Source organism: Schistocerca nitens, chromosome 4 (genome assembly GCF_023898315.1).
Source record: "Schistocerca nitens isolate TAMUIC-IGC-003100 chromosome 4, iqSchNite1.1, whole genome shotgun sequence".
Taxonomy (NCBI): Eukaryota; Metazoa; Arthropoda; class Insecta; order Orthoptera; family Acrididae; genus Schistocerca; species Schistocerca nitens.
The window spans coordinates 110,241,799-110,263,465 of record NC_064617.1 but is presented as its reverse complement, the minus strand read 5'-3'; the positions used below and the strand labels follow the sequence as shown (position 1 = coordinate 110,263,465).

The following is a 21,667-nucleotide window of genomic DNA, read 5'->3' as shown; positions in this document are numbered from 1 at the left end:
CATCTGTTGGGTATAGGAAGAGAGACTTGTTACTAGGGATAGTTTTAATCTGATTTGCAGTGACAGCATATTGAAAGTTTTGCTTCACCAGAATCTCAGCTGCCTCAGAGAAATATGAGTTAAAATTATTTGCTATCTGCTGGGAATCAGATATTACAGAAGTGTTTTCGTTCAGTTTGATATTATGGTATTCTCTCTGTTTTACTCCTGTTTCATCCCTTACAATTTCCCATATGGCTTTCATTTTATTCTGTGCATTTGCAATGAAGGAACTATTTGCCATTCTTTTTGCTTCTTTTATGACTTTAGTTAAAATCTTTTTGTAATTCTTAAAATAGGAATCAAATTCTGGGGATGTGGTGTGCTGTCTAGATATTTCATGAAGTAATCTCTTTTTCTTCACAGATATTTGTATCCCTGTTGTGACCCATTTTATTTTCAGATCCTTTTTTGTAACTGTCTTTTTATGGAGTGGAAAGCAAAGTTCAAAATAATAGCTAAAACTATTTAGGAATTTGTTGAACTTATCATTTGTACTTTTACATTCATAGATGTCTTCCCAAGTTTCTTTACACAGATAGTTAAGGAAATGCTGTATATTCTGGTCATTATACTTCCTAGATGTAGTAGTTAGACATTCAGTTGAAATAAACGGTTTTCCTAATCTTATACTAATTTCTTGGGCTGTATGGTCCCCAAAGCCTGTATTGTCTGCAGATGAAGAAATTGATGAAATGTATGATGAGATAAAAGAAATTATTCAGGTAGTGAAGGGAGCCGAAAATTTAATTGTCATGGGTGACTGGAATTCGAGAGTAGGAAAACGGAGAGAAGGAAACGTAGTAGGTGAATATGGATTGGGGGTAAGAAATGAAAGAGGAAGCCGCCGGGTAGAATTTTGCACAGAGCATAACTTAATCATAGCTAGCATCTGGTTCAAGAATCATAAAAGAAGGTTGTATACATGGAAGAAGCCTGGAGATACTGACAGATTTCAGATAGATTATATAATGGTAAGACAGAGATTTAGGAACAAGGTTTTAAATTGTAAGACATTTCCAGGGGCAGATGTGGACTCTGACCACAATCTATTGGTTATGAACCGTAGATTAAAACTGAGGAAACTGCAAAAAGGTGGGAATACAAGGAGATGGGACCTGGATAAACTGAAAGAACCAGAGGTTGTACAGAGTTTCAAGGAGAGCATAAGGGAACAATTGACAGGAATGGGGGAAAGAAATACAGTAGAAGAAGAATGGGTAGCTTTGAGGGATGAAGTGGTGAAGGCAGCAGGTAAAAAGACGAGGGCTAGTAGGAATCCTTGGGTAACAGAAGAAATATTGAATTTAACTGATGAAAGGAGAAAATATAAAAACGCAGTAAATGAAGCAGGCAAAAAGGAATACAAACATCTCAAAAATGAGATTGTCAGGAAGTGTAAAATGGCTAAGCAGGGATGGCTGGAGGACAAATGTAAGGATGTAGAGGCTTATCTCACTAGGGGTAAGATAGATACTGCCTACAGGAAAATTAAAGAGACCTTTGGAGTAAAGAGAGCCACTTGTATGAATACCAAGAGCTCAGATGGAAACCCAGTTCTAAGCAAAGAAGGGAAAGCAGAAAGGTGGAAGGAGTATATAGAGGGCCTATACAAGGGCAATGTACTTGAAGACAATATTATGGAAATGGAAGAGGATGTAGGTGAAGATGAAATGGGAGATACAATAATGCGTGAAGAGTTTGACAGAGCACTGAAAGACCTGAGTCGAAACAAGGCCCCGGGAGCAGACAACATTCCATTAGAACTACTGACGGCCTTGGGAGAGCCAGTCCTGACAAAACTCTACCATCTGGTGAGCAAGATGTATGAGACAGGCGAAATACCCCCAGACTTCAAGAAGAATATAATAATTCCAATCCCAAAGAAAGCAGGTGTTGACACATGTGAAGATCGCCAAACTATCAGTTTAATAAGTCACAGCTGCAAAATACTAAAGCGAATTCTTTACAGACGAAAGGAAAAACTGGTAGAAGCTGACCTCGGGGAAGATCAGTTTGGATTACGCAGAAATGTTGGAACACGTGAGGTAATACTGACCTTACGGCTCATCTTAGAAGCTAGATTAAGGAAAGGGAAACCTATGTTTCTAGCATTTGTAGACTTAGAAAAAGCTTTTGACAATGTTGACTGGGATACTCTCTTTCAAATTATAAAGGTGGCAGGGGTAAAATACAGGGATCGAAAGGCTATTTACAATTTGTACAGAAACCAGATAGCAGTTATAAGAGTCGAGGGGCATCAAAGGGAAGCAGTGGTTGGGAAGGGAGTGAGACAGGGTTGTAGCCTCTCTCCAATGTTATTCAATCTGTATATTGAGCAAGCAGTAAAGGAAACAAAAGAAAAATTCGGAGTAGGTTTTAAAATCCATGGAGAAGACATAAAAACTTTGAGGTTCGCCGATGACGTAATTCTGTCAGAGACAGCAAAGGACTTGGAAGAGCAGTTGAACGGAATGGACAGTGTCTTGAAAGGAGGGTATAAGATGAACATCAACAAAAGCAAAACGAGGATAATGGAATGTTACCAAATTATGTCGGGTGATGCTGAGGGAATTAGATTAGGAAATGAGACACTTAAAGTAGTAAAGGAGTTTTGCTATTTGGGGAGCAAAATAACTGATGATGGTCAAAGTAGAGAGGATATAAAATGTAGACTGGCAATGACAAGGAAAGCGTTTATGAAGAAGAGAAATTTGTTAACATCGAGTATAGATTTAAGTGTCAGGAAGTCATTTCTGAAAGTATTTGTATGGAGTGTAGCCATGTATGGAAGTGAAACATGGACGATAACTAGTTTGGACAAGAAGAAAATAGAAGCTTTCGAAATGTGGTGCTACAGAAGAATGCTGAAGATTAGATGGGTAGATCACATAACTAATGAGGAGGTATTGAATAGAATTGGAGAGAAGAGGAGTTTGTGACATAACTTGACGAGAAGAAGGAACCGGTTGGTAGAACATGTTCTGAGGCATCAAGGGATCACAAATTTAGTATTGGAGGGCAGTGTGGAGGGTAAAAATCGTAGAGGGAGACCAAGAGATGAATACACTAAGCAGATTCAGAAGGATGTAGGTTGCAGTAAGTACTGGGAGATGAAGAAGCTTGCGCAGGAAAGAGTAGCATGGAGAGCTGCATCAACAGCAACATGTGTCACTAGGCCAGTTGTAGACATTCCTTCAGTTAATTGAACTTACTTGGTTACACCACAGTTTTTCTATTTGTAACAGATCTGAAGATAGTAATGGCCAAGACCAGTGACTGTGCATTGTACAATTTTTGTGATCAATATGGGCTTTTACAAATAAAATTACTATTCTAGCTTGCATACAGGAAGTTACCTTTTTTGGGAGACACCCAGAGTTGAGTTCTGTATTCTGAAGCCAAAACCCTCTAGCAAAATGGCAGCAGATAAAAGACAGTTTTTTTTGTAACTAATTTTGTAAAATACACTTTGTTTCAGATAATTCCATGATTGATATAATTAACCTTTTTTCTTTTACTTATCCACCTTACAATAACCTGCAGGTCAAATCTTGAGGCATAAAGAGCCCCCCGACACTTGCTTTGTTTACTTTTATTGAGGATATTAGGGAAAGCAGATCAGTGTGTGTGTGTGTGTGTGTATAAAATAAATAAGTTGTGAATTTTTTAATGAAAGTGTTACATAATATAATAGAGATACATACTTTCATTCTGATTAAAAGGTAGCTTTGAATATTCAGTAAACTGAGTTAAAGAAAGAGATAGATTGCTTAAAGTCTATATGTACAAAATTTAGCATTTATTACAGAAACAAATAAGAAGTATTGTATGCTTATACATTACTTACTTTGTCCATTCGCTTCTCATCCTGAACAGGGTTCCAAGTTAAACCATCTAGACTGTACAAAACTTTAAATGATTCAGTCCAGCTATCACTGCTGGGAGCCCCTTGAGTGATTATACCAGTCACCTTGCTTGGTGTAACAAAATCAATCTGCAAGAAATCATACAATGTTATTCACATAAATAAAAGCAGTCAGGAATCAGTAATGATCATTTCAGTTTCTTATTTCATTTCCTTATTTCGCTTGGCATGAAGAGCAATACTAAATAAGAAATGTGTTTTGTATTTGTTTACAGTACCACTTATACATAAAACATGATACTCCACTACAGAAAATCAGCTGAATCAGTTCTTGCATATGTCGAAAGGGTGTTTCAAATGTTCCAAGGGAAAAAAAAAACAATACAGAATTATACATATCTACATTAAGGAAATGCTACAAAATTTCAGGGCAGGAAAAAGTAATACAAGCACAGAAAATTTTGTTGCTTATCTATGTGAATCAAGCATTAGTAAATGTGTAAATCACTAACAATAAATCAAGAACTCATACTCAGTCAACAAATACAGAATCTGGAGATAAGATTAAAAGCATCTAAATTATTGAAAGTAACACAGAAGAATAGAATGATATAGAAAAAATTGCACAGAAAATAAGGAAAAGAAGACTTATGCTCTACTGGCACATTCCAAGAATGAGTTCTAGTGGACTGGCAAGAGAAACTTTTCAGTATTTTGACAAATTATATGATAAACCCAACTGGCTTAGGAAAGTGCATGATGACCTCGAAGAAACTGGCATAAACAAACAAGAATTTGAAGACAGAACAAAATGTATTAAAGAATTAAGAGATGGGAAGGTCTCCAATGCAAAAAGTGAAGAGAAGAAAATAGAGAAGAGAGGAAAGAAAAAGGTGAAGAGATAGAACAATACTGGAGAAGGTGCGAAGCTAGCTCAGTGGCTTAAAATGGTCCTTAGCTTGCCTGCAATGAAAGAAGAAGAATGAAACAAATCCAAAATTATAAATCAGTATAGTTTAATACTACGAAATGTGAAGACTAGGTAATATAGGCACAGCAAATGTGAGAAAAGCAAACATAAGGAATGTATGGAGCTGACAACAAAAAGCATACTGTGTCTGTTATTAGGAGATCATACACACTTAATGTGTAAGCATTCTGTCGTGAATCCCTATGAACAAAATTGTTCATTAAGAGTTATACTGTTCTCCTCCATTGGCTTTCTTTACTGACAATGTTGACATTAAATTGTTATCAACACAGTGAGACCATTTTAAAAATAAAATCAGATATTGGAAATATAGGACCAAAGCTGTATTGTACCATATTTTTGCATATTGGACTATGGGGTCAAGGAATGTGTATAGAAAACAGATAAATTAGACAAGAAAGGGTCATGTGGAATAAGATGACACAACACACAGTCAGTGTTGATAAATCATTGGGACAATGAAAAGACACATTATTTTCAGATATTTATAGACAATGGCTCATTACAGAACACAGAAAGAATCTGCTGATACATCTACCCATGCAACTGTGATTTTATGAAGGAAAAGAATACATAATAATTATATGGTGGTGATAAAAAAATTCCAATATGAGTGCATTGCAACAGTGTATATCCAACATAGCATTGCTCCAATGTGGGTATATGAGCACTGAAATGTAGTCGAGGGATTAGTATGGTATATGTGTCTTTCTGACATGTGTGGAATAAATACAGAAATGTGAACCATGCTATCGTTATAACCAAATGCACCCAAACAAGATCAATGTGCTTCACTCTTTTCTTGGCTGTCAAAGGACAAACACCAGTACACATCCATTGGTGAATGAAGAATGTGGATTGGTACTATGTCTTTGGGAGATGCTCGATCACCCACCCTATAGTCCTGATCTCTGCCAATGTGATTATCATGCCTTTGGTCCCTTAAAAAAGGCCGCAAAAGGTCGATGATTCCTGTTGGAAGAGAATGTGAAGCAGTCAGTTATGAAATTCCTCAAGCAACAGGACATGGTGTTTTACCAAACACATATCTTCAACCTGTTGTGTCAGTGAGGTAATTGCCTCATTGGTCAAGGTGATTTTTCTTCATTGGCATAATACCAATTCTGGACAGTAACACCTCCAAACTGAAACTTTTTGATCATCCCTTATATAAGATAATGGGCCAGAAGTTGCATATGTGGAAAAGAGAGAGAGAGAGAGAAAATAAGTAGTGCGAGGGCTAAAATACATGGTCACAAAGCAAGTAATCATGACATGTTTGTAGAGATTGAGTTTATGACAACGTTTATTTTAAAGAGCCCAACAATATTTCACCTGAAGCCACTGGCTGGTATCACTTATGCCTGGCACCCAAGCCCCATCTTTATTGAGACGAGCCTGAGATGGTCCAAAAGTATGAATATCACCATTCAGAACTGAAGAAGCAGTGAGCTGCTCATCATACATCATACCATTTTCAAGGCCCATGACTTCCACACATTCTGGAGCTGTAATGAAAAAAATTACATAAGGCAAAAAAGGTAAAGTTCGACAACTGTATTACCAAGATGTCAGTTCCAAATGAATTCAGTCTGAAGGAAAGGAAACATGTAGTATTACATAATACAAACCTGCTGGTGTAGTCGGAAGTGGAAAGCTCGCTTTTGTTGTGATGGTGGTCAGAGACTCTGAGCAAGTAAAAACTTCTATCTTCATTGCTATTCCTTCATGCCAAGTTTTAGGATTCACTCGAATATAGCGTGCTTCAACTGGTACAGCAAAAATCTGCTGCACAGTTCGTGTATCATCAATAGGCCCTCTGAAAATCTACAGCAGAATCTGAGGTAACTTAAAATATCACATATGTATTCATATTTAATACTATCATAAAAATATTTTGCACTATTACAACTAAAGTTTTTATTACTCAGACAAGATATGGATTCTAATCATTAACTAACTGTTGAAGTCAATATCAATGCAAACACTTTTTGTCAGGCACAAAAATCTTTAGCAAAGAAGGACATCCTACAGTACAAAGTAATTAGCAGGCTGTTTGTGTGAGGTTCTGGCTGAATGACAGGTGTTCATGAGTTTGAACAAAGAAAAATATCATGAGTTTGAACATAGAAAAATATTGATAATAAAATAGTATCTCCATTTTACCATCACTATAGGGCCAAACAGAATCACTACCTTCGCCCACACTTTTGGGGCTATTTATCTGGTTCACATACATTGCACCTACATTCCTCATTTGTTTAGCTCACATTTTTTAATTATTGACTAATTTTTTGTTTTTTAAATTATGTTGTTCACTACAATTAACAGAATTTACTTGGGTTTTGTAAGGTTTTTCTTTTCTTTTTCTCCTTTCCCACTAGTTTTTGAGGTACTGGTACCAATAAAATGTCAACTGCATGGAAGAGTCAAAATAGTACAGGTAACGATTCACCAAATAATTGCACTGAGGAGTTAATTCCTTGAGGACAATAAAAAGGATTGCAGAAGGTTCATACTTTAGAGCTGCCACTCACAAAAATATGGAGTCCAGCAGTTGGTCAGCTAGAAGCCCACAGACTGTAATTTTATGAGCATATTTTCCCAGTATTCCCCTTCATTCCTATAATTATTCTTACAGTTCCTGCTCATCTGAGCTCCTTTGTGAAGACTGACAGTCACCTATACTGATGTGAGAGGCTGGGAGAAAAGGAGCACAGCAAAATAAGTCAGGGGTCAATTTGTGTGAAAAATAGATTTTCTACACTGTGTTTGACAATCAAACTCTGAAGAGGATGAAGAAGTTAATTTTCCACACAATTTTAATTTTGACAATAAACTCCTTTCTAATATATAGCAAAGTAACAGGAAAACGTCAAACAATTTTTCAAATTATGGCAGCCACTTGTGATATCTTGGTGAGAGAAGAGATCTGGAACTACAACCATGTACATCAGAACATTACTGACTATGGACCAGGAACTATTTCCTGAAAACAATATTGTGACAGACACAGTGAGTAAAAAAGGACAGTGTTTAATGTGCTCTCAGACAGACTAGATGTTGACTTGAAAAGTGTGGCAGTGAAGTATGTGTACTCACAAATCCATTATAACAATCTGGAATGCTGCACAGACATTAATTTACGATTGTGCACAAACATTTTGTACAGGTGTGCAGCTGACACTTTTGACCCTACTGCACTCTTACTTGAACAGCTCCAGTGTCGTCAGTCCGGTAGTGATACCGCTGGCCATCAGTGCTGGTCAGTACATGGTAGCTGGTAACATATTGGTCTGTCCCTGGCACTCCAGACATCTCTATACCATACAATGGCTGTGATGACCCAAGATCTATTTGGAGATACTGATCTCCGTCAATGATGCTCGATTTCCATCCAGCACCTGTAAACCATGTACATAAAATTAAGGATTACTGAAATTTAAAAAGCATCAACAATATTAATTTTAACCTGCTAAAATTTTTTATTCACTCAGTCGAGGAATGCTAAAATTAAAAACTAAACATCAATACAGTTAATTTGCAGTTTAACATAACAACATTATTGCACTAACTCTTTTAAGAATTCTTTTCCTGTCCATGCATCAAGATAATATTCAAAATAATGGTTTTATGTTTTAATAAATCCTTATATGTCTATTATTTGCATATTAATTGCAAGTAGTTAATATCAAAAACACCAGATACAAGTAATTTAAAGAGAAAAATAATGTGTTCCCTGAATTACAAAATTAAAGGTTGGGAAATATACAGAAGCACTTATGCATATGTTAGGAAGGGAATATCTAATGTTCAGAAGTACAGTAACAGCATATAACTTCAATTATAGGGAGACGTTCCCAATGTTTTGATGCCACTCACCTGGTGTCTCCAGAACAGCTGCTTCAGTAACATCCTTTTCATCAGAGGTAGTCAGTTTTATTTGTGGGAGTGAATTCAACAGTCTCTGGAACCTACAAGTAGTTAGAAATAGTAAGTTTCTGGTATGATAAGTTATTTCTCCTGCAAAAATTTCCGATAACAGATACAAACGATGTTTCTGGTTCACTGTGTCATATGTTTGTTTTTACCCTACATTATTTCTGAATCTGCTAAACATCTTACGAGACTTGTATGATCATTTTAAATTCTTAAGCTGTTTGGGACATCCTGCAAAACATCTTTTTTGTTAGGTAAAATGTAGTCAATGTCATTTTAGTTTTATTAGGTCCTCACCAAGTTGATTTTCTATTTGTTTTCTTCTGGATGAATGTTTTAAGGATTAACATGTGATCTTTCCCAGAAAATTCTTCTAATGCAAAGCATTTATCTTTCTTGGTATTATATCTGCAGTTTCTCACTGAAGAATCATTTTAAGGTTTTTTTTCCTAAATCAGAATGGAGCATTATGGTGCTCAGACTACAATGATTTAGCATTCTTTTTTCCACTTCTTTTAACCCTAATACATTCCATTTGAGATTATTTAATTTCTTGATCAACTATACTAATCTATCTTTCTTAGAAGTAGTTGGGTTTGTAAGATTGATATTATAATCAATTTAAGCATTGTAAGATTCATGTTGTAATCAATTCAAGCAATCTCGATATAGCAGGTTGCAGGCACAGAAGTAGTTGGGCATGGTCCATGGGCTGAAGCCATTATCAAATTCATCTCAATCCGTTACACCCAAGTCATGTCTTAGTGCTTCTAAATTTTAGAGCCTGGAACAAACATCGGCATGTCACCTGATGAGCAAATGCCATCAAAGACCCAGCTAATTCTGTCATTTCGTAGCAGTTATCTACACATCTGGTCCAGAGAGTAGCTGACTTTCACTCAGCATACTATCTGCAATTTGGATTGGTGACTGTGCCACTCATTTTTGTTCCTCATAAAGCAGTCCATCGAGATTGTTACCATATGCAATTGAACAGCTTAGAGCCTTCTTGGTACCCCTAATTCTAACTACTGTGTAATGAAAGGTCACCCTTCAGTTCTTTGTAATGTACCTTTTTTCAGATAGTAAGTAAGGCTAATACAGGAAATAATTGTTTTGGTTCAAGCACCATCAGTGTGAATTACACTAAACAACTGTTTCGCATTGCTGCTTCAATGCATGATACTATTCAGTGCTACTATCTACCACATGTGGAGTGAATAATCACCAGAGAGATGCGCTTTCTACAGGCAAACATGTGGCTTGCCTTGCATCAAGAGCTGCTTCTATATATATATATATATATATATATATATATATAGTTATAATAGAGGGAAACATTCCACGTAGGAAAAATATATCTAAAAACAAAGACGATGTGACTTACCAAATGAAAGTGCTGGCAGGTCGACAGACACACAAACGAACACAAACATACACACAAAATTCAATTTTGTGTGTATGTTTGTGTTCGTTTGTGTGTCTGTCGACCTGCCAGCACTTTCATTTGGTAAGTCACATCGTCTTTGTTTTTTTATATATATATATATATATATATATATATATATATATATACACCAGATGTCTATGCAAGCTGTTCCAATAACTCAGTTTTTCACTACTCAAAAAACTATTTACTATGATAAACATGCAAATATCATCTCTAGAATTATACCATAACTAGTGGATATTGTATCCACACATTGTGAAAGATTACTTGCCCTGTGAGATGACGGCACCAATCAGCACTAAGGATACTGGCAGGATGATGGAGCACACCATCCCACTTCCTCACTGACAGATGCAGGCATATAACAAGAATAAGCTCCAAGAGATCTTTACACATGAAATAGTCCTAATTTTGCTACACAAAATTATTACCCATCAATGAGGATTATGAATCTCCAATCCCATATGGACTCCAACCCCTTGAAACAACTGCTGTGAGTGTGGGAGTTGTGCTTGTGAGAATGTGTGTGTGTTTTCTGCTTCACAAAAAGGACTTCGTCTGAAAGCTTCAATATATTAACAGTCTTTTTCATTCTTCCTCTCTGCAGGTCAATGTGTCCCCTATGACGTGAGTAGCAAGCTACCGTTTCTATACGGTTATCAATTCCGTCTTTATTAGACACAGGAAAATAAGATGGTCCTCTTTGCAGAATATGCCTTACTGCAGCCAGCAGTAAATGGTATATCACAAAAATTGATCTACTATTGCAGCTTCATAGTGGTTAAATATGGGATCCTCAGTGATGTTTCAACTAAAAAATGTCTTGCTAATACAGTAAAGTAAGTCCCAAACTACTGTCTCTATGACTCTTCTGTAATACCATATCCCAGTTATCCACCATTCAGTCTGCTGTTCATCATGCTTTCATATTTCTGCAATCCAATGCATTAAATATCTAGTTCTTACAAGTCTTACAACCCTAACTTGATGTGGCAGCTGTCGATGTACATAATTAGCTGCCAAGTGTGACTTTCATAAGTTCATACACAACTCCAGTTCACATGTACCTGGATCGGCAGAAGTACCTACACGCCTTCATTCACCACTGACAATATTTACATCAGTTTAGGCTTCATCTCTCATGGGTAATTAAGGATATACTTAAATACACACATAATTACAGACATTTAGTTATTTTGAATGTTAACATATGTTCACAATCTGTATGTCAAAAAATTCTGTGACAGTATAAAATGCATTTTCAGCAAACCAGCTGTATGGGTTTCTTTGAAATTATTTTCACGGCATCGGCCACACCAAGGGTGGTAGTTTAATTAAGATTTTTAGAGAGTTGAGGCGAAGGTGATGGCATGATGAACCATCCCTGTTTCTTCTTCTCTTACTGTCAAATCTATTCATCAAGAATCAGCAACATTAATGGGCATGGGTCCCTTTGAAGTAAAATATTCCAGAGGTAAACTTGGTTCCCATTCGGATCTCTGCGTGGAACCTACTTCGAAGAGATTCAGGCCGAAAGGAACTTTCAGGTTGGGAACATGGAACGTTAAAAGTTTGAACAGGCCACCAGACAGTATTAGACCAATTAGATAGATATGATGTAGACATTACAGCTATCCAAGAAACTCAGTGGCAGGGGGAGGGTAGCATAAAGAGGGGTAACTATACATTTTTCTATGGAGGTGCGGAAGCTCACAGTTTCGGAACAGGTTTCGCAGTACAGAGAAAAGTGCTTCACGCAATCAGAGATATAAGGTTCATGAGCAACCTACTATCAGTTATAGTGTTGTCCAGCAGCTGGAATAGACTAGTAGTAATTAATGTACATGCACCAACTGACACCGAAGGGGTTGTTAAAGACGGCTTTTATGAAGAACGAGATCAACTGTGGGATGAGTTCTCCTCGTACAATACAAAATTAATCATAGGTGATTTTAATGCGAAGATAGGGAAGGAGGAATCATTCCGGCCTACAATTGGGAAAGAAAGTTTGCATAACATTTCGAATGATAATGGCACAAGGGTAGTTAATTTTGCTGTTTCAAAAGACATGATTGTTGAGAGCACATATTTCAAAAGGAAGGACATTCATAAAGCAACTTGGGTCTCTCCAGGTGGACACACTCGAAACCAAATTGATCATGTTCTTGTAGATTGGAGACAGCACACTAGTATAGAAAATGTTAGGACTTTCAGGGGAGCAGACTGCGATTCTGATCATTTTCTTGTAGTTGTCAAAATTCACCAATGGCTATCTACAGCAACATCAAGGTGTCACAACGCAGAACTTGTTTGGTTCAACACAGACAAGCTAAATGATGAAAACTTTAGAAGAAGGTACATGATAGTAATTTCAAATAGATTTGATGCTCTCAAGACACACGAAGATCAAGACAAGGATGTAAATAAACAGTGGATCACTGTGAGGAATAATATCAAAGAGGCAGCGAAGGTCACAATAAGTACAATTAAGAAGAACAGGAGGAAACCGTGGTTTTATGAGGAATGTAAGAAATAGGTAGACGAAAGGAGAAAAGCGCAATTAGATTGGGGTAGAATGGCAGACAGAAAACGAGAGGAGTTCTTGAACATGAGAAGGGAACTTGGTCGCAGGCTACGGGCAAAGAAGAGGGATTATTTGAACAATCAAATTAAAAAAATGGAAACAAACAGTAAAACAAGAAACATTAGGGAACTTTACCTAGACATAAATGGGTATAGGAAGGGGTTCAAGGCTAGGACAAATGCACTTCGAGGGGATGCCGGGGGGATACTGACAGACCCCAGTGTTATATTAAGTAAATGGAGGGCGTATTTTGAGCATCTATTAAATGTACACCAGGAAACAGGAAATGAGCAGGCATATGAAACACATACAGCGGAACCCCAGATACCTGAGCCAACATTAAAGGAACTAAGAGATGCAATCAACAAATTGAAAAACCATAAAGCACCAGGATCAGATTGCATAACTGCAGAATTAGTTAAAAATGGGGGACAGAAATTGGTGGAAGTAGTTCACAAAGTGATAATTAAAGTATGGAACTCAGAGATGATACCTGAAGAGTGGCAGGAGTCGATTCTGATCCCAGTTTTTAAGAAGGGCGACAAAATGGATTGTAGTAATTATAGAGGGATATCACTATTACCAGTATGTTCCAAAATTTTCTCGAATATTCTGCTAAGCAGGCTTACTCCATATGTAGATGAAATTGTGGGGGATTTCCATGCTGGCTTTCAGAGGAACAGATCAACTATAGACCAAATATTCACCCTGCGTCAAATTTTGGAAAAGAAGTGGGAATTCAATAAACCAGATCATAATCTTTTTATAGATTTTACAAAAGCATATGATTCAGTATTGCAATCAAAATTGTACAGAATTCTTTTGGAACTTGGAACACCAAAGAAGTATGTTAGACTTATAGAAGCGAGTTTGAAAAACACAAAACGTAGAGTACACATGGGGAAATTGGAGTCAGAAGAATTTGTAATAAAGAACGGACTTAAGCAGGGAGATGCCCAGTCTCCGCTACTTTTTAATTTAGTCCTAGAATATACTGTATGAATGGCAGCAGATAATTCATAGGGTGTGGAGTTAAATGGAAATATTAAGGTATGCAGATGATCTAAACATCATTAGAGATAGGAAAGAATCTGTAACAGAAAATGCAAATGCATTAACCAAGGCTAGTGAACATGTAGGTCTAAGGATAGGTGAAGACAAAACTAAATACCTGGTTACCACTAGAATGCCAACAGCAGTAGATCAGGAAATGTTAAGAGTTGGAGACATGCAGTTTGAAAAAGCGAAAACATTTAAGTATCTAGGCGTGGACATCACTTCGAGAAATGAGATTGAATCCGAACTGAAGAAGAGATTATGGGCGGGAAATGCGTGCTACTTCTCACTGAATAGATTACTTTCATCATGGATATTGTCTAGGAATTTAAAGATTAGAATATACAAAACTACTATTATACCAGTTATGCTGTATGGGTGTGAGACTTGCTCTCTAACTGTGCAAAATGAAAAGCAATTTCGAGTACTTGAAAACAAAATTTTGAGGAAAATTTTCGGAACAAAATGGGATGACATTAGCGGAGAGTGGCAAAAACTGCAAACAAAGAGGTTCATGAACTCTATTCAAGCCCTGACATAATCAGTATTATTAAATCACGTAGGCTGCGATGGACGGGGCATGTAGCTCAAATGGATGAGAGCAGGGCAGCGCGCAGAGTACTGGTAGGGCACTTAGAGGGAAAACGTCCTGTGGGGAGACCGAGGCGTAGATGGGAGGACAATGTGAAGGCTGATTTGAGGAGCTTAGGTATTGAAGGTGAATGGAAGGAAATAGCCCAAGACAGGGACAGATGGCGAAAATATTTTGCTGTGGTAATGGACTCTCAAGTCTGGTATGACCAGTGTGAGTGTGAGAGAGTTGACCTTGGATGACTGGGCTGCTTTTACCAGTCTGTCTTGGAATGTCGATTTTATTTTTTATTAGTGATGTTGAATATCTTCTCTTACTTGAAACTCTTTTACATTCAAATTTCTTTACAGGGTGGTTATAATTAAATTTTTGCTACTTGAGAAGGACCCCCATGAAAAACGAGTGATCATAGGCTAATGAAACTTCATGAAAACATTTGTAAGAACATATGCAGGGGAGGCAATGAATAAAACACTGAAGGAAACACATTTTAATACCAGCTTGAGAGGGTAACATCTGATAGCTGCAAACAAAGTTTACGTTTCAGGTTACAAATGCTGCTCAATGTGATGACCATCTGCATGCATGACAGCCTGGAACTGCACTACAGATATCATTTCACAATTGTCCGCAGACCTTTGAGCAGTGGACCACGGCATGTTCAGCTGATGTGGCACAACTCATGGACTGCTTGAGGATTGCACACTGTGTCCAGCATTCTCAGCACAGAAATAAAAGTTAGGGAACTAATCATGCAGTTATTAGAGGACACAAACAATGAAAATGAGTTACATAATTGCTAATATAATGAAGGTATATGCACTGCCCAACTGTAAATAATTCTCAGCAAGCAAGACACAGTGAGAAAGTACTGATTATGATAATATGGTATGTCATTAAAATTATAATGTTACAACTCATCAAATAGTTGACAAGCCGAGTTCATCAATAGGCACAAAAAATACTGAGAAAGATGGTAGCTTTTGGCCAAATCTTTCTTGAGAGCTATTGAGTGCACACACACACACACACACACACACACACACACACACAGATATATTTTAAATATGTCTGCTTGTGTCTGTATATGTGTGGATGGATATGTGTGTGTGTGCGCGAGTGTATACCCGTCCTTTTTCCCCCCTAAGGTAAGTCTTTCCGCTCCCGGGATTGGAATGACTCCTTACCCTCTCCCTTAAAACCCACATCCTTTCGTCTTTCCCTCTCCTTCCCTCTTTCCTGATGAGGCAACAGTTTGTTGCGAAAGCTTGAATTTTGTGTGTATGTTTGTGTTTGTTTGTGTGTCTTTCGACCTGCCAGCACTTTCATTTGGTAAGTCACATCATCTTTGTTTTTAGATATATTTTTCCTACGTGGAATGTTTCCCTCTATTATATATACAAAGATGATGTGACTTACCAAACGAAAGCGCTGGTACATCGATAGACACACAAACAAACACAAACATACACACAAAATTCAAGCTTTCGCAACAAACTGTTGCCTCATCAGGAAAGAGGGAAGGAGAGGGAAAGACGAAAGGATGTGGGTTTTACGGGAGAGGGTAAGGAGTCACTCCAATCCCGGGAGCGGAAAGACTTACCTTAGGGGGAAAAAAGGACGGGTATACACTCGCACACACACACATATCCATCCACACATATACAGACACAAGCAGACATATTCAAAGACAAAGAGTTTGGGCAGAGATGTCAGTCGAGGCGGAAGTGCAGAGGCAAAGATGTTGCTGAATGACAGGTGAGGTATGAGTGGCGGCAACTTGAAATTAGTGGAGGTTGAGGCCTGGTGGGTAACGGGAAGAAAGGATATACTGAAGAGCAAGTTCCCATCTCCTGAGTTCGGATAGGTTGGTGTTAGGGTGATCCTCATTACCAACAAACACTGTCTGCCTGTGTCCATTCATGCGAATGGACAGTTTGTTGCTGGTCATTCCCACATAGAAAGCTTCACAGTGTAGGCAGGTCAGTTGGTAAATCATGTGGGTGCTTTCACACATGGCTCTGCCTTTGATCGTGTACACCTTCCGGGTTACAGGACTGGAGTAGGTGGTGGTGGGAGGGTGCATGGGACAGGTTTTACAACGGGGGCGGTTACAAGGGTAGGAGCCAGAGGGTAGGGAAGGTGGTTTGGGAATTTCATAGGGATGAACTAACAGGTTACGAAGGTTAGGTGGATGGCGGAAAGACACTCTTGGTGGAGTGGGGAGGATTTAATGAAGGATGGATCTTATTTCAGTGCAGGATTTGAGGAAGTCGTAGCCCTGCTGGAGAGCTACATTCAGAGTCTGATCCAGTCCCGGAAAGTATCCTGTCACCAGTGGGGCACTTTTGTGGTTCTTCTGTGGGAGGTTCTGGGTTTGAGGGGATGAGGAAGTGGCTCTGGTTATTTGCTTATGTACCAGGTCAGGAGGGTAGTTGCGGGATGCGAAAGCTGTTGTCAGGTTGTTGGTGTAATGGTTCAGGGATTCCGGGCTGGAACAGATTCGTTTGCCACAAAGACCTAGGCTGTAGGGAAGGGACCGTTTGATGTGGAATGGGTGGCAGCTGTCATAATGGAGGTACTGTTGCTTGTTGGTGGGTTTGATGTGGACGGACGTGTGAAGCTGGCCATTGGACAGATGGAGGTCAACGTCAAGGAAAGTGGCGTGGGATTTGGAGTAGGACCAGGTGAATCTGATGGAACCAAAGGAGTTGAGGTTGGAGAGGAAATTCTGGAGTTCTTCTTCACTGTGAGTCCAGATCATGAAGATGTCATCAATAAATCTGTACCAAACTTTGGGTTGGCAGGCCTGGGTAACCAAGAAGGCTAAATCTAAGTGACCCATGAATAGGTTGGCGTACGAGGAGGCCATCCTGATACCCATGGCTGTTCCCTTTAATTGTTGGTATGTCTGGCCTTCAAAAGTGAAGAAGTTGTGGGTCAGGATGAAGCTGGCTAAGGTAATGAGGAAAGAGGTTTTAGGTAGGGTGGCAGGTGATCGGCGTGAAAGGAAGTGCTCCATCACAGCGACGCCCTGGACGTGCAGAATATTTGTGTATAACGAAGTGGCATCAATGTTTACAAGGATGGTTTCTGGGGGTAACAGATTGGGTAAGGATTCCATGCGTTCGAGAAACTGGTTGGTGTCTTTGATGAAGGATGGGAGACTGCATGTAATGGGTTGAAGGTGTTCATCTACGTAGGCAGAGATACGTTCTGTGGTGGCTTGGTAACCAACTACAATGGGGTGGCCGGGATGATTGGGTTTGTGAATTTTAGGAAGAATGTAGAAGGTAGGGGTGCGGGGTGTTGGTGGGGTCAGGAGGTTGATGGAGTCAGGTGAAAGGTTTTGCAGGGGGCCTAAGGTTCTGAGGATTCCTTGAAGCTCCGCCTGGACATCGGGAATGGGATTACCTTGGCAAACTTTGTATGTGGTGTTGTCTGAAAGCTGACGCAGTCCATCAGCCACATACTCCCGACGATCAAGTTCCATGGTCGTGGAACCCTTGTCCGCCAGAAGAATGACGATGGATTGGTCAGCCTTCAGATCACGGATAGCCTGGGCTTCAGCAGTGGTGATGTTGGGAGTAGGATTAAGGTTTTTTAAGATGGATTGAGAGGCAAGGCTGGAAGTCAGAAATTCCTGGAAGGTTTATTTAGAGGGTGATTTTGAGGAAGAGGAGGTGGTATACACTCGCACACACACACATATCCATCTGCACAAACACAGACACAAGAAGACAAAGGGAGAGGGTAAGGAGTCATTCCAATCCCGGGAGCGGAAAGACTTACCTTGGGGGAAAAAAGGACGGGTATACACTCGCACACACACACACACACACACATATCCATCTGCACATACACAGACCCAAGCAGACATTTGTAAAGGCAAAGAGTTTGGGCAGAGATGTCAGTCGAGGCGGAAGTAGAGGCAAAGATGTTGTTGAAGCAACATGAATGAACACAGGCAGACAGTGTTTGTTGGTAATGAGGATCACCCTGTGGCTAAACATGCCTTGGTGCACGGCCAGCACATCTTGGCACAGTGTTACACTGTCCGGGTTATCTGGATACTTCCCACTAACACCAACCTGTCAGAACTCCGGAGATGGGAACTTGCCCTTCAGTATATCCTCTCTTCTCGTTATCCGCCAGGCCTCAATCTCCGCTAATTTCAATTTGCCGCCGCCCATACCTCACCTGTCTTTCAACAACATCTTTGCCTCTACTTCCACCTCGACTGACATCTCTGCCCATACTCTTTGCCTTTGCAAATGTCTGCTTGTGTCTGTGTATGTGCGGATGGATATGTGTGTGTGTGCGAGTGTATACCCGTCCTTTTTTCCCCCAAGGAAAGTCTTTCCACTCCCGGGATTGGAATGACTCCTTACCCTCTCCCTTAAAACCCACATCCTTTCGTCTTTCCCTCTCCTTCCCTCTTTCCTGATGAAGCAACCGTTACATTGTGCGAGCACTGTGTTTCAAACAAAGTGAGAGTTTGCATCAGGCAGAGACAGTGAGGAGAAAGAAGATGGGGAGTGGGAGGGCTAGTCTGGGAAGGGTGTATGACAGCAAGTGCATGGGACAGGAATGAAGCACTGGGGTGAGCTCATTCTGGCTGCAGGAAGAGTATTCTGTGCACAGTGCCCAATTATGTGGAGGAGCAGTTTGTGAGACAGAGACAAACAAAGGAAGAGAGAGACTTGTAGAGAGGGGGGACGGGGGGGGGGGGGGGGGGGAGAGCAGGTTGAGTGAAGTTAGAGTCATCAGACAGACATGTAGATGAGTACGGGAAAGGAGTTAGTGGATACTGTAGTCAGGAGAAAAACGAGATCAAAGGATGTGTTGCACGCACAATGCCCATCTATGTAATTCTGAGATTCTGTGGTGCCTTAGTAAGGCCTTCAGCATTATGTGCAATGGATTGCTCATCACTGCAGGTAATTTTCTGCAGGTGGCCACGTTACACGAGAAAGACTTCCTAGTGTGGAAGGGATGACAGATATCAAAATGCAAGTACCGTTAATGATTAGCTAGCTTGATATGGACGGAGGTTCAGATGGAGCTATTCGAGAGATGGAGGTCAACATTCTCTACAGTGGCACATTGGGCTGAAAAGGACCAGGTGAAGTGGTAAGGTACTAAGGCTGTGGAAGAATGAGGATAGAGTGTGTTGGCCCTAGCCAAATTGGTGATATTGCTATGGAACACCTATGAGCAAGACCAGTCTGATACCCTACCCAGCACATTCCCCACAGTCTCTCTCTTCCTCTATTCTATCTTTCTCCCATCCCTCCTCCCAAATCCCCTCCTCCACATTTTATTTTTATTTTTATTTATTTATTTATTGTTCCGTGGGACCACATTTAGGAGAAGTCTCCACGGTCATGGAACGAGTCAATACATGAAATTATAACACGATTGTAGAAACAGATGATATGAAATATAAGAAACATATTCAGGCGACAAGTCGTTAGTTTAAATAAAGAAAATCAAGAATGTAACACTGGAATTTGCTTAATTTTTTAGCTCTTCCAGGAGCTCCTCGACAGAATAGAAGGAGTGAGCCATGAGGAAACTCTTCAGTTTAGACTTAAAAGTGTTTGGGCTACTGCTAAGGTTTTTGAGTTCTTGTGGTAGCTTATTGAAAATGGATGCAGCAGAATACTGCACTCCTTTCTGCACAAGAGTCAAGGAAGTGCATTCCACATGCAGATTTGATTTCTGCCTAGTATTAACTGAGTGAAAGCTGCTAACTCTTGGGAATAAGCTAATATTGCTAACAACAAACGACATTAAAGAAAATACATACTGTGAGGGCAATGTCAAAATTCCCAGACTATTGAATAGGGGTCGACAAGAGGTTTTCGAACTTACACCATACATAGCTCGAACAGCCCGTTTTTGAGCTAAAAATACCCTTTTTGAATCAGAAGAATTACCCCAAAAAATAATACCATATGACATAAGCGTATGAAAATATGCGAAGTATACTACTTTTCATGTTGAAATGTCACTTATTTCAGATACTGTTCTAATGGTAAATAAAGCGGCATTTAGTTTCTGAACAAGATCCTGAACATGGGCTTTCCACAACAGCTTACTATCTATCCATACGCCTAGGAACTTGAACTGTTCCATCTCGCTTATAACATGCCCATTCTGTCTGATTAAAATGTCAGTTCTTGTTGAATTGTGAGTTAGAAACTGTAAAAACTGAGTCTTACTGTGATTTAACATCAAATTATTTTCCACAAGCCACGAACTTATATCATGAACTACATTATTTGATAATGTTTCAATATTACACACAAGATCCTTCACTACCAAGGTGGTGTCATCAGCAAACAGAAATATTTTTGAATCACCTGTAATACTAGAAGGCATATCATTTATATAAATAAGAAACAGCAGTGGCCCCAGCACCGACCCTTGGGGAACGCCCCATTTAACAGTGCCCCATTGGGACTGAACATCATTACCACTCTCAATATTGCGGAGGATTACCTTCTGCTTTCTGTTCTTAAAGTAGGAGGCAAACCAATTGTAAGCTACTCCCCTTACTCCATGATGTTCCAACTTCTGCAGTAATATTTTGTGGTCCACACAGTCAAAAGCCTTCGTTAAATCAAAGAAAACACCTAATGTTCGCAACCTTTTATTTAATCCGTCCAAAACCTCACAGAGAAAACAGACTATAGCATTTTCAGTTGTTAAGCCATTTCTAAAACCAAACTGTACATTTGACAGCAAATTATGTGAATTTAAATGCTGCAGTAACCTTGTATATACAACCCTCTCGATAACTTTAGCAAACACCGATGGCATAGAAATAGGTCTATAATTGTCAACATTATCCCTGTCTCCCTTTTTATAAAGTGGCTTCACTACCGAGTACTTTAATCGGTCAGGAAACCGACCACTCCTAAAGGAAAAGTTACAGATATGGCTAAGTACTGAGCTAACATACGTGGAACAATACTTCAGTATTCTGCTAGATACCCCGTCATATCCATGAGAGTTCTTGGTCTTTAGTGATTTAATTATGAACTCAATCTCCCTCTTGTCAGTATCATGGAGGAGCATTTCAGGTAACAGTCTCGGAACACTTTTTTCTAAGAGCGCTATATGATTCCCTGTTGGGACTA

At 39.3% G+C, this 21,667-nt stretch overlaps 1 protein-coding gene across 1 annotated transcript in view; it reads right to left on the bottom strand.

Moving 5' to 3' along the window:
- The window catches only part of LOC126251888 (hemocytin), a 541,167-nt gene that overhangs the window by 224,219 nt on the left and 295,281 nt on the right, over positions 1–21,667 (bottom strand). The window contains exons 42-46 of the mRNA XM_049952591.1: positions 8,781–8,872; positions 8,109–8,302; positions 6,530–6,725; positions 6,234–6,406; positions 3,890–4,036 (exon numbers count right to left, since the gene is read on the bottom strand). Of these exons, the coding sequence (XP_049808548.1) occupies positions 3,890–4,036; positions 6,234–6,406; positions 6,530–6,725; positions 8,109–8,302; positions 8,781–8,872 (802 nt within the window). The remainder of the gene's footprint in view (positions 1–3,889; positions 4,037–6,233; positions 6,407–6,529; positions 6,726–8,108; positions 8,303–8,780; positions 8,873–21,667) is intronic.